This window comes from Pelophylax lessonae (genome assembly GCF_965119305.1).
Source record: "Pelophylax lessonae genome assembly, chromosome: 6".
Taxonomy (NCBI): Eukaryota; Metazoa; Chordata; class Amphibia; order Anura; family Ranidae; genus Pelophylax; species Pelophylax lessonae.
The window spans coordinates 166,093,484-166,106,665 of record NC_138773.1 but is presented as its reverse complement, the minus strand read 5'-3'; the positions used below and the strand labels follow the sequence as shown (position 1 = coordinate 166,106,665).

Sequence of the window (13,182 nt, the reverse complement as noted above, 5' to 3'; positions counted from 1 at the left end):
TTGGGCTAACTTTACGATTTATTTATTTTTTTAATTCCTTAAAGTGTATTTTCCCAAAATATATATATATATGTTCGGGGGTCTTAAGTAATTTTCTAGCAAAAAATACTGATTTTAACTTGTAAGCAACAAGTGTCAGAAAAAGGCTTAGTCTTTAAAGTGGTTGTAAACCCACTTTTGATTACTTTTACCTATAGGAAAGCCTATAATAAGGCTTACATAAAGGTACTGTAAATATCTCCTTTCCACCGTTTAGGAGATATTTACATTGCATGCAGCCGATGACGTCATCGGCGCACAAGCTCTGAAGAACCTGCCGCTTGTGCCGTTTCTTCAGAGCCCTGTGCCGTGACGTCATGCGGCTCCAGCTGACGTCGTAGTGGCGAAACGCATAGGGCCTGGCTTATTACGTCAGTACGTCACTTCCGGTAATGGTGGTTCGGACCGGTGGAACGCGGAAGCAGCCCGGCGGACACCACACGCTGAAAGTGAACTCCCTAACTGTGAGTGGATGCTAACCTGCTTTAACTTGGTTACTATATACTACGCAATGGAGGCTATTTTCTGTTTCACCAACTGAAGAAACCTGAACCATCTGCCATAAAGTGTGCGGTAAGCATTGTTTGTACCTGGTGGAGATCCACAGGCGCAATATATTTAAAGGCACACAATCGAGCACTTGGTGCAATATTACATAGGTGTACAAACCAGCACTGAGCACTTTGTATCTATGTTGGCAATATGATATGGTTTTACTGAACACAAAGTATGCACTTTATTGATGGTTTTTAAGGTTACTGGCACTTAGCATTTAAGTGGCGATGGTACATTGGTTACTCAAAGCACTATATGCACTTTTTTAAAAAAGACGCATTTCTTAAAGACGTATTTTATTTTCACAGCCTTAATGTTAATAAACATTTGCAGGATTTTGCTGAGAGTGAGCAGAGAACCGCTCTGCTCTGTATAAAATCGAGGAAATGCCATTTTTGGATCGTGAGGGGGGTGAATCGAGATCGCGATTCTTTAACGATCAATTTTGCAGCTTTAATAAATAGAGTCAGTGATCGGTTGCTGGGGCTTAGTAGACTGTTTACTATGGCTCAGTTTATGAATGAATGGGAAGCTCGCCCAAATCCCGCCCAAAATTCGACACTCCAGGACCAAGACCAGAACTACTTATTGTATGAGAAAACAAAAAAGCTTACTTCCTCCACAGCAGATACAAACCCCGGGAGCCCCTCAACATGTGTAAGTGGGAAACCTTGGTGACACATTTACACCGTCCACAATCATGCCAGCCAGTGCATACATAAAATCATATAATAAGAATGCTGCCATAAGAATGCCTTCAGAAGTGAAAGTGTTATTTAAATGAACAAAAGATAAATCCAAATCCTGTTAATATATGGTGTGTCCACCCTTAGGCTTCAAACCAGCGTAAATTCTTCTAGGTACACACAGTTTTTAAAGAAACTCGGCAGGTAGGTTTTCCAAATATCCTGGAGAACTAACTACAGATGTTCTGTGGATGTAGGCTGCCTCAAATCCTTCTGTCTCTTCTTGTAATCCCAGCTGTTAAGATTAGGACTCTGTGGGGGCCAAACGATCAATTCCAGGACTTGTTCTTCTTTAGGCTGAAGATAGTTCTTAATGACACTGACTTTATGTTCGGGATCGATGTCTTGCTGAAGAATTAATTTGGAGCCAATCACATATCTCCAGATGGAATGGCATGATGGATAAGAATCTGTATGTATTTCTCAGCATGAAGGACACCATTTATAAGGCAACGTTGAGTACCATAGACACAGTAGTCAACCAAGAAAACTTAAAGAAGTTCACCTTTCAGAACATGTTACACCCATATTTGGGGTGATCCCTGCTGTGCCAGCTAGTGGGGGTTCCTCGCTACCCACTAGCTGTCGAAAGTAAAAGAAAAAAAAAAAAAGGCTCCGCCCACCTCGCCGCATCACTCATTTCCAGCGCTCTGAATAGAAAACCAAAGGGTCCGCTAGCCTTTGCAGCTGTTGGCTTGTAGTTTTTAATAAACTACTATAGCACTGTGATAGTTTATTTGTTCTTCCTGTTAGCATGTATCTGCTTCCTCGTACGAGTTATGAGGAAGCAGATACACTGACAGGTCAGCAGGAGACCTGCATGGCATCAGCAATCTTAAGATTGCTGATTGCTGGTGCAATGCTTTACTGGCTCCTGCAACAAAAAATAATAAATGCACATTTTTTTACCTGCAAAAAAAATGTCCATAATTATTTTTTTCTGAAAAAGTGAACTTATCCTTTAATGCAGAAAATGAAAGACACATCATGCTTCCCATTGACATCAGAATAGGTCCATCAGCATAGAACTGGCAGAAACCAGTAGGACCCAGGTACAAACATCTATTACAAAACACAATCCAGCCTCAGCGCTCACTCTAATGGTTAGGTTTGTCTTTGGCGATGCTGCACTCCTTGGCAGGGAAACTTCAAAAACACTACAAAGAACAAAAAGGAGGGCGCAAACGCCTAGTGCATTACCTTCAACACCAATGAAATTGAATAAAAACAGACAAAAAATTGCTCATGGGACGATAACAAGCATCTAGAAAACAAATCTCCAGTGTTGGGGATAGCCCTCCTCCATGGTTGGAAAGCTTATGTATTTCGGGAGAAGCACTCCCTTCCACAGCTGCTATCCAGAGAAGTCAAGCAAGAATTGGTCTTCATGGAAGAACTGCACACAAAAAGAAATACCTCTGACGTGGAAACAAGGCTAAGTGACTCAACTATGCATACAAAAACAAATAGAAACTGGAGTGCAGAAATATGGCAAGAAGTCAAAATTTGTAATATTTGGCTGTAGCATGAGTCAGTTTTTTTCTGAAGGGCTGTAGAGCGGCACAATAAGTGTCTGCAGGCAATTGTGAAGCATGGTGGAGGTTTCTTGCAAGTTTGGGGCTGCATTTCTGCAAATGGAGTTAAAAAAATGTTTTGGTCAGGATCAATGGTGTCCTCAATGCTGAGAAATACAGACAGATATTTATCCATCATGCCATACCATCAGGGAGGAGTTTGATTGGCCCTAAATTTATTCTGCAGCAGGAAAACAACCCCAAACATACAGCTGTCATTAGGAACTATCTTCAGAGTAAAGAACAAGGAGTCCTGGAAGTAACCGTTTGTCCCCCAAACAGCCCTGATCTCAACATCATAGAGTCGGTCTAGGATTACAAGAAGAGACAGAAGGATTTGAGGCAGTCTACATCCACAGAAGATTTGTGGCCAGTTCCCCAAGATGTTTGGAACAGTCTACCTGCCGAGTAACATACCAAATATTGACTTAAAGTGGAGTTCCGGCCGAAAATACTTTAAGATAAAAAATACCCCTTTAATCCAAACATATCGCCAATAACATTAACACTATTCACAGATTACAGTACAGTACTTGATTGTAGATAATTTCGTACCTTTAAAATTGATTGCAGAGTGCGGCCATCTCTGGTGTGGGCGTCTGAAGCCGCTGTGTCCCCTCTTCCTGGTTTCTGGCTACCCAGAATGCAGGCGCTGTAGATTGCGATCGGCAATCAAAGGAGCGGCCGGCCATGCCCATTGCCTCCTGGGATTGATGACTCACATCTCTCAGGACGCAATACGAAACCGGAAGTGACGTCCGGGGCCGCGGTCGCAGAAGAAGGAAGTAGGACAAATAATCCTCTAAAATAAGGTAAGTGACCCCAAAAAAAAAAAAAAATATTGCCCAATTCATTTTTAAAAAGCATATGACTACTCAAATCTGTTAAGTTGAAAATGTGGGTGGAACTCCGCTTTAATAACTTGATTTGGATTTCTCTTCTGTTCATTTACTTTACATTTTGTGAATTGATAAAAAAAAAAAAAAACAAACAAACAAACAAACAATATTAAACACTTTTACATCACTTTTTCCACACCTGGTACGTCGCTCGCCCACGAGCCTCTAGTGGGCGAGCGCGCGCCCACGGAGGCGTGCTCCCGCCCCCGCTCGTTCCCCAACATCCCTGCGCGAGTGACCGGCGGCTCCGATGTCCGCCGGCCACTCACGATCTCCCGCTGGAGAGGGAGAAAGGCAGGAGGCTAATGTAAACAAAGCCGCCTGTCATTCTCCCTGGTGTAACTGCAGAGACTATACGATCCTGCTATGTAGGTTAGTATGTCTCTGTGGTTACATCACAAGCCACGCCCCTGGACAGTTAGAATCACGCCCCTAGGGACACACTTAACCCCTTGATCACCAAGTTAACCCCTTCCCTGCCAGTGTCATTTTTACAGTAACAGTGCATATTTATAGCACTGATTACTGTAGTAATGTCACTGGTACCCCCAAAAGTGTCAAAAATGTCAGTTAGTTAGTAAACGCAATAACTTTTGTGCAAACCAATCAAAATACGCTAATTGCGATTATTTTTTACCAAACATATGTTGCAGAAAACAAAGTGGCCTAAAATTTTGATTTTTACATTTTTTTTTTTTGATTTTTACATTTTTTTGGGGAATTTCATATAAAAAAATGTGAAAAATAGTTATTTTTTCAAAATTGTCGCTCTTTTTCTGTTTATAGCGCAAAAAGTAAAAAAATCGCACAGGTGATCAAATACCGCCAAAAGAAAGCTCTGTTTGTGGGGGAAAAAAAACGTAAATTTAATTTGGGTACAGTGTCGCACGACCGCGCAATTGTCCGTTAAAATAACGCAGTGCCGAATCGCAAAATAGGCCCTGGTCTTTGAGCAGCCAAATCCTCCGGGGCTTAAGTGGTTAAGGGTCTTATTTTTTCCCTAACCATATGGTACACCACTCTAGAGATATCATCTGACTGGATTGAAGTGCTACTGGGGAAAACTGAATTTTTGTAAAATCTTACCTGTAAAATTCCTTTCTCTGAGTCCTCCGACAGTCGCCGTCTCTTCATATTCGTCACTATGGGGTTATTGACCTTTGCTCCGTAGGAGTGCTAGGCAACAGAATATATTAATAGCAAAGCTTTTAGCATATCCCACCCCCAGGGGGTGGTCCCCTCAGTCAATACCTCCTCACTTCCTGCATACCAACTCAGTTTCAGTAGAATAGCAGTAGAGTATACAAATAAACCCCAAAAGAGGGGCGGGGGCGGCGACTGTCGGAGGACTCAGAGAAAGCAATTTGACAGGTAAGATTTTACAAAAATTCAGTTTTCTCTTACGTCCTCCGACAGTCGCCGCCTCTTCATATTCGTCACTATGGGGACGTCCCAAAGCAGTGTAGACATGAGGGGTGGGAAACGCAGCCGCACCTAAGGCAACGCAGTACCCACAGCAGAAAAAAAGAAACCTTACCAAAGGAAGGAAACCAGCTGGGCAACATGAAAAAACTTGCTCAACAGGAGCAACAACCCAGGAAAAAGCAAAAAACCTAGGGATAAAAAACATCCCAAACAGCCAAGGGCCCAAAAATAAGGGACCCTAAGGCACTGCCGAACTAAGAACCTTGCGGCCAAAGGAAGCATCTGCCGATGCCTGAACATCCACTTCGTAGAATTTTGAGAAGGTGTGAACGGACGACCAAGTCGCCGCCTTACACACCTGGGCCACAGAAGCCCGATGATGACAGGCCCAAGACGTACTCAGAGATCTGGTAGAGTGCGCCTTCACAGACATGGGGGGAACTTTCCCCTCCAAAGCATATGCCTGTTCAATGGTCTGTCTGATCCATATGGCGATGGTAGAAGCCGACGCCGCCATGCCCTTCCGAGGTCCCTCAGGAAGGACAAATAGAGAATCCGTCTTGCGAAAGGATTTAGTCGATGATAGGCAAACCCTGATCGCCCGAACAACATCCAAGGAGTGTAAAGCCACCTCCTTTGGGTGTTTAGGCTTCGCGCAAAGCGAAGGCAAGATAATGTCCTCATTAAGGTGAAATACCGAAATCCTTTTTGGAAGAAAAGACGGGTTAGGTCGCAAGACCACCCTATCCAAGTGAATCACCAAATACGGAGATCCGCAGGATAAAGCTGCCAGCTTCGACACTCTGCGAGTCGAAGTGATCGCCACCAAAAAGGCGACCTTCTTGGACAACAGAGACAACGAGATCTCCCTGATCTTTTCAAAAGGAGCATCTCGCAACACGGACAGAACAAGGTTCAAGTCCCATGGAGGCAAAGGCTCCCTCCTTGGAGGGACCAGGTGTCGCACTCCTTGAACAAAGGTGCTAACCAAGGAATTAGACGCCACAGGGCGTTGAAAAAGAACGGCCAGTGCAGAAATCTGACCCATAATCGTTGCCAACGCCAAGCGCTGGTCCACGCCCGTTAGAAGGAAAGCCAACACTCTAGACACCGGATATGAGCGAGGGGAATACCCCCTGGACTCACACCAGGCAAAATAGGCCCTCCAAGTACGGTAGTAAACCTTCCCCGAAGAGGGCTTTCTAGCCTTAAGCAAAGTGTGAATGACCTCAGGGGAAAGACCCCTATCCTTCAGGACCTCGGTTTCAACAGCCAGGCCGTCAAAGCCAGTGACTGTAAAGCAGGATGGAATATCGGTCCTTGAGACAGAAGATCTACTCGAAGAGGCAGACGCCACGGAGCGTCGACCGCCAGATTCACGAGATCTGCGTACCAAGACCGGCGAGACCAGTCTGGCGCCACCAGAATCACCGTGCGCGGTTCCGAGACCAACCTGCAAAGGAACCTGGACAGCAGCTGAATCGGTGGAAATGCATACATCAGTCGATACTGATGCCACGGAGCCACTAACGCGTCTGACGCGTCTGCCCGAGGATCGCGCGTCCTTGCCACAAACCTTTCCACCTAGTTGTACAGACGAGACGCGAACAGGTCCACATCCGGTGAACCCCACTGCGCACACAACATCTGGAAGACATCCGGGTGGAGGGACCATTCCCCCTGGTCCAGGGTCTGGCGACTCAGATAATCCGCCTGCCAGTTCTCCACCCCCGGAATGTGAACCGCCGTTATCGCCGGGACGTGCGTCTCGGCCCAAGACAGAATGTCGGCCACCTCCCGAGCCGCTCGGGCACTCCTGGTGCCCCCTTGGTGGTTGATGTAGGCTACCGCTGTGGAATTGTCCGTCTGCCCCCGAACCGGACGGCCCTGCAGCCTGTCCGTCCAACGTCGAAGGCAGAGATTTATCGCTCGCAATTCCAGAATGTTGATCGGAAGAGAGGATTCCCCCTCCGACCAAGTACCCTGGGCGGACAGAACGCCCAGAACACCACCCCAGCCCGACAAGCTGGCATCCGTGGTGATCACCGACCACGATAATGGGCGAAAAGACTTGCCCCCCGACACCGCCGGGGACTGTAGCCACCACAGAAGATCCCTTCTGGCGCGATGGCTCAATGAATTCTGGAGATCCAGAGATTGCGGTCGCCCGTCCCGCCTGGTCAGAATCTCCGCTTGGAGACCCCGCGTGTGAAACTGGGCGAAGGGAATCGCCCCGAAAGCCGAGACCATCAATCCCAGACACCTCATGCACGTCCGGAGGGACGAGCACTAAACGTCCCTGAGGGACCTGACTTCTTCTTGAAGTGTCCTGAGCTTGTCATCCGGCAGGAAGACCCTCGCCTGAACAGAGTCCAGGATCATTCCCAGGTAGGGAAGACGAACCGACGGGCACAGCGTCGATTTTGGAAAGTTTATCGTCCAACCAAACTCCAGTAGAGTCTGCATCGCGATGGACAGGTCGTTCACCAGACCCTGACTGGTCGCAGACCGAACCAGAATGTCATCCATATACCCCAGGCCCGAGATGCCCTGGGCTCTCAATAAAGCCAGAACCGGCGCAAACACCTTGGTGAACACCCGCGGAGCCGAAGCGAGACCAAAGGGTAACGCCACAAATTGGTAATGATCCTCCTCAATGGCGAATCGAAGGTACCTCTGGTGACCCCCGAAAACGGGGATGTGAAGGTACGCTCCTTTCTGGGCACAGTGAACAGATTGGAATAGAAACCCTGAAATCTGTCCCGATGAGGCACCGGGACCACCACTCCCTGGGCCCGCAAGTCCCGCACCGCCAGGTGCAGATCCTGCAAGCGCTCCGGAGATAGCTGAAGATTTGAGGGAAAAAATCTGCTCACTGGCCGAGAGAGAAACTCGATCTTGTATCCTGATCGAACGATTTCCTGAACCCACCAGTCCCGAACGCGGGCCAGCCAGGGTTGAAGAAAACCGAGCAAACGTCCCCCCACCCCAGAACTGGGTGAGGGTGCCCCTTCAGGCCGCATTGTTATGGGCAGCGGACCTGGACTGGCCGGACTTCTGCTTACCCGTCCACGGCTTCTTCTGGGAGCCTTGGCCTTTGAAGGGCTTGCCCTCATAGTATGACCAAAAGGCACGAAAAGACCCCTGAGAGGTTCGAAATGAGGTAGTTTTCTTACCACGAACAACCTTAGACTTGTGAGTCTGGGGCAAGAGCGTGCTCTCACCCCCGGTAATACCCTTTGTCAGAGTATCCAAGGAGTCACCAAAAAGGCGAGATCCCGCATAGGGTAAATTAGCTAAAGTCTTGCGAGAAGCTTGGTCAACAGACCAACATTTAAGCCAAATCAGACGGCGTGTCAAGACCGCCACGCTTTGGACCCGCGCAGCCAAAGGGACTAAATCTAAGTCCGCATCACACAAATACATGACACCCTGATGAATTTGATCCACCATAGCCAATGTTGTCGGCGGGGCAGAGTCAGCCACCAGGATGCGCCTGAGCACCTGCGTCCAATCCACGACAGCCTGGGCTGCCATAAGGGAAGCAAAAATAGGTTTCAGCATTGAACCAGTAACCGCATAAGTATGGCGGGCAAGAGACTCTAATCTCCTGTCCGTGGGGTCCCGGAACACCGGGGTATCCTCTGCCGGAATCGCAGTGGACTTATTTAAAAACTGCCACCGCATGATCCACCGGAGGTGGTACACACCAAAGCTCATCAGTAGCGGACGTAAAGGGATAACGCAGCTTGAACCTACTCGGCACAGCAAAAGGCTTCTTTAAATTGCGCCATTGTTCATCAACAGCGCGCTGAAATTCCGCAGAGCAAGGAAAAACCTGCGATGTCTTGCGTTTTCCCTGCGACCCATAAGAGGACAGCAAGGCAGGAGGACATGGTTCATCCTGCAAATGTAGTGCTTGCTTGATAGAAGCAACCAACTCATCCATAAGTGCAAGCTCTTCAGACGAGCCAGGTGGAGAATTATCAACCACCTCTACCTCAGCCTCCCCCTCAGACCCCAAAAGGTCAAGAGAGGAACAGGACCCTGAGAAGGGCACTCCAGCCATGGCAGCCCCATCGCCCTCTGATCAGAGGAAATTGATACTCCGGACCTTTTTGTGGAACGATCAGCCACCAGCATCTGCACCTGAGCAGCTAGGTTTGCCACAACAGTAGCCAAATCAGCCCCCCGCGGGGGAAGCAGCAGCCCCTTGCCCCCCCCACTAAAGTGGGAGGAAACTTGCTTTCCTGAGAATCCATGCCCCAGTGAGTTTTTAGAAAAAAAGGGGGTAATGTCCCTTTAAGACCGCGGCGAAGCGTCTCCCACCGCACACAAACACATACACTGACCCCCACAGGGACAATGAAAAGACACTGGGTAAGGAATACAGAACAAAGGAGAGGTAAAAACCTGGAGATCACACAGGCTGCTGCTGCTACCGATCGCTGTCCCAGGGCAAAGGAAGTGATGCAATAACTGCCCGCCCCACAAGCCTCATGCAAGGCTACACAAACATGGCCGCTGAGGAATCCTCATGTAAATGGGGAGTGAGACTGACATGCGGTCCGATCGATCGCCGCCAAAATGGCGGCGATTGGCGCCAAAACTCCGCGCCCTGCTGCACAGGATCGTTACCAACATGTTGTGAAAAAATGGCGGACCGCCGCAGCGGTCGCCGCACGGTATGGCACACACAAGCACCGCATGTCTCACACAGCCTGTCACACAGAACAGAGCAGGAGAGCCCCCCCCCCCCCCCTTCACAGCCCACAGAAAGGCAGCAGTTCCCACAGGAATCTGACAGGGAGCCCAAAAGTGTTCACACACAAACCACAGCATGTCTCACACAGCCTGTCACACAGAGCAGAGCAGGAGAGCCCCCCCCCCCCTCACAGCCCACAGAAAGGCAGCAGTTCCCACAGGAATCTGACATGGAGCTCAAAAGCCTTCACAGACATGCAGGGTCACACAGTCCCAGACTGACACCCAATACAGACAGGTCCCCACATAGAAATTTACTCACCATCCGGATGGCGTGGGGAGCCTTCTTTTGCGATCAAACCGCTGTACTGAGGACAGGGAGAGTCGCAGCCAGGATGCAGTGAAACTGCGGTGCGAAACCGAAAATGGCGTCCGGCGAGGTAGCCACCTCACCGCAGCATCCCTGCAGCGAACAGGGATGGGTCGTTCAAATGCCAGGAAAACCTGAGCTGAACGCTCGATGGCAGGCTGGGAAGCCACTGGCTCACAACCTGCGACCCAGGGGGGCCAGCCCGAGACCCAGCCCGCACGATCATCTTCATCAGAAGAACTAACTAAAGCTGGAAATAAACAGCTAAGTAAAAGAAAGAGAAAAAACTTCAAATAAAATCAAAAAAGAGAAAAGTGGCTGAGACTAAGAGCCCCAGCACAAGGACAGCCTGCACTCCTGAGCTAGGCATATGAAACTGAGTTGGTATGCAGGAAGTGAGGAGGTATTGACTGAGGGGAGCACCCCCTGGGGGTGGGATATGCTAAAAGCTTTGATATTAATATATTCTGTTGCCTAGCACTCCTACGGAGCAAAGGTCAATAACCCCATAGTGACGAATATGAAGAGGCGGCGACTGTCGGAGGACGTAAGAGAAAATCTATTTCTATGAGAGGAACTCTTCTCAGTGATCCAATATACATTCTAAATGTCTGTGTCTGGCGAGTAGGAAAAATGTATCTGACGGTGGTGGAAGATAGCACAACCCACTTTTAGCTGTGTGGAGTCACTTGAGAAGAGCTCTACATCACCATATTGTACTATTTGGAGCACTTAAGTTTATTATACGTTGTATCTTGTGGATTTAATTTTTAAAGGGAATGCGGTTTTAATTACGTTTTTCACCATATTCCAGGCTTGGAATGCCTTACAACCAGCTGCTTCACATTTGTTATTTGTATAATTTGTCACAATTTTTTTAACAGTGATTTGTTAATTTCACAAATGTATTATTTCTTGAACACATTGTGTGTTAATTGACACCAAACATATTGTTGGGTTTTTATCCAGAGTGCGCAGGTAGAGGGTATTTTTAGTTAACTAATGATTTTAAACCGATGTAAAGTCCAGAATCAAGCATTGTATGCATAGCTCAGCATGCATTCTTGGCATGTACTGGCTAGAAATAAATCCTGTGCGGGAGTCACATTATCCTAAAATCAGCCATTTAGGATGTGGTAAGATGCAGAACTCAGAAGACTGAATAAAGCAGTCAAAGCTGGTTCGGGAGCTCACAGACATTGCATTGCTGAAGAAAGACAAGTGTATAGGTGAATTTTCGATACGCTTCACTCTCTCAGTCAACACTGATTACACTGATTATTTTTAATCCTTACGCTGCTAGCATTGGTAAATAGATAAGTAGTATATAGATAGAATATAGAAATAGTAATTATAATATTATATATATATATATATATATATATATATATATAAAAAGTTTATATTTTCTTGTTTTATATATTTCTTTACATTTCTTCAGTTACTTCCTGGTTTCCAGGCTTAGGCAAATGGTGTCATACATCCCGGGAGTCTTCAGGAGGGGAGGAGGTTTTTTTTTTTTTTTTTAAGCTCAGCACACCCACCTGCCTGTATGCCTGAGCTAAGGACAGGTTGATTTCAGGAAGTAAATGCTACATGAATCATCTGCCCTTAATCAAGATAACCATTGCCAGAAATGCTAGGAAGTGTTTTTCAACGTGCTTTCTTAGCAAAATAAAGCATGGAGACATAGGTGGATGGGTGAGTTTGCTTTGAATAATAAAAATGAATTAAACAGCGCTTTTGCTTTGTGGTGCTTAGATGCAGGGAATTTCCATTTTAAGATAATAAAAAGTATGCTTAAGATGATAAGTGCATTTAACCTTCTCAAGCACATTAGGGAACAGATACAAAGGGAAAAAACACATACTGAGCTCATAGGTTTGTGTTAACATGTCCTTTTCATATATTATGTCAATAGGAACTGATGCGGATTTCAAATCATCTTCATCCTCTTCATCATCATCATCTTTTTTTCTTTTATATTCCTTAATCAGCTTAATACAACGGACCATTATGTCGGTACCTAGGTCAGATTATAAAAAATATGTCAAGTACACTACAAAAAAAGAAAAGGAATTTTGACATTGTAATTTCTATATTTTGCAATACAGTACAAGACACAGGCAACTTATTTTTACATCATAGATTATAGGCTCATACCTTCAGGTGATTAAATACAGGCAAGTTTTTGAGTATACTACCCCCCCAGGACACTTCCCTATAATGCTACCCAACTTCTTCCTCAGTTTTGTAACAAGCAATGCAGAGTAACAATGAAAGTTTAGGGAGGGTGGCCTGTGTCCTGTACTATACTCCAAGATAAGGAGTTTACAGGTAAGTCAAAATTATTCTTTTTTTATACATACAGGATACAGGCAAGTTTTTCATACATTATGTACCAAAGCAATACAAACAAGGGGGCAACAAAACTGTGCCAACAGGGGTTAAAAAAAATCAAGGTTCAGAGTGCCACTGCAAGAAGTTTGCAGCCGAAAGCTGCAATAGCAGAAGACTGAACATGCACCTGTTAAAATGTTTGAAAAGGTACTAACAGGTGAGGGGCCCGAGATTCCCCTGTGACATCAGTCAGTCAGCACAGGGGAATCTTGGCCCCTCCAGCTTCTCTCCTGCCAGAGAACCCTATTTTTTGACATATCAGATTGAACACATCTGGATGTACACACCGTGCTCCTTGGTCCAAGTGGTCACGGCTGAGATAATCTGCCTGCCAATTGCCAACTCCTGGGATGTGGATTGAAAAAATAACAGGATAGTAAGTTTCTGTCCATGAGAGAATCTGGTTTGCTTCCTTCAAGGCAGTCAGGCTCCTCACACCTTGATGGTTGATATATGCTGTGGTGGCATTG

General features: G+C 46.5%; 1 protein-coding gene across 1 annotated transcript in view; it reads right to left on the bottom strand.

The window, feature by feature from the left end:
- Positions 1–13,182, bottom strand: part of GTF3C1 (general transcription factor IIIC subunit 1) — a 360,695-nt gene that overhangs the window by 295,562 nt on the left and 51,951 nt on the right. Inside the window, exon 7 of the mRNA XM_082260707.1 lies at positions 12,183–12,338. Coding sequence (XP_082116833.1) covers positions 12,183–12,338 — 156 coding nt within the window. The remainder of the gene's footprint in view (positions 1–12,182; positions 12,339–13,182) is intronic.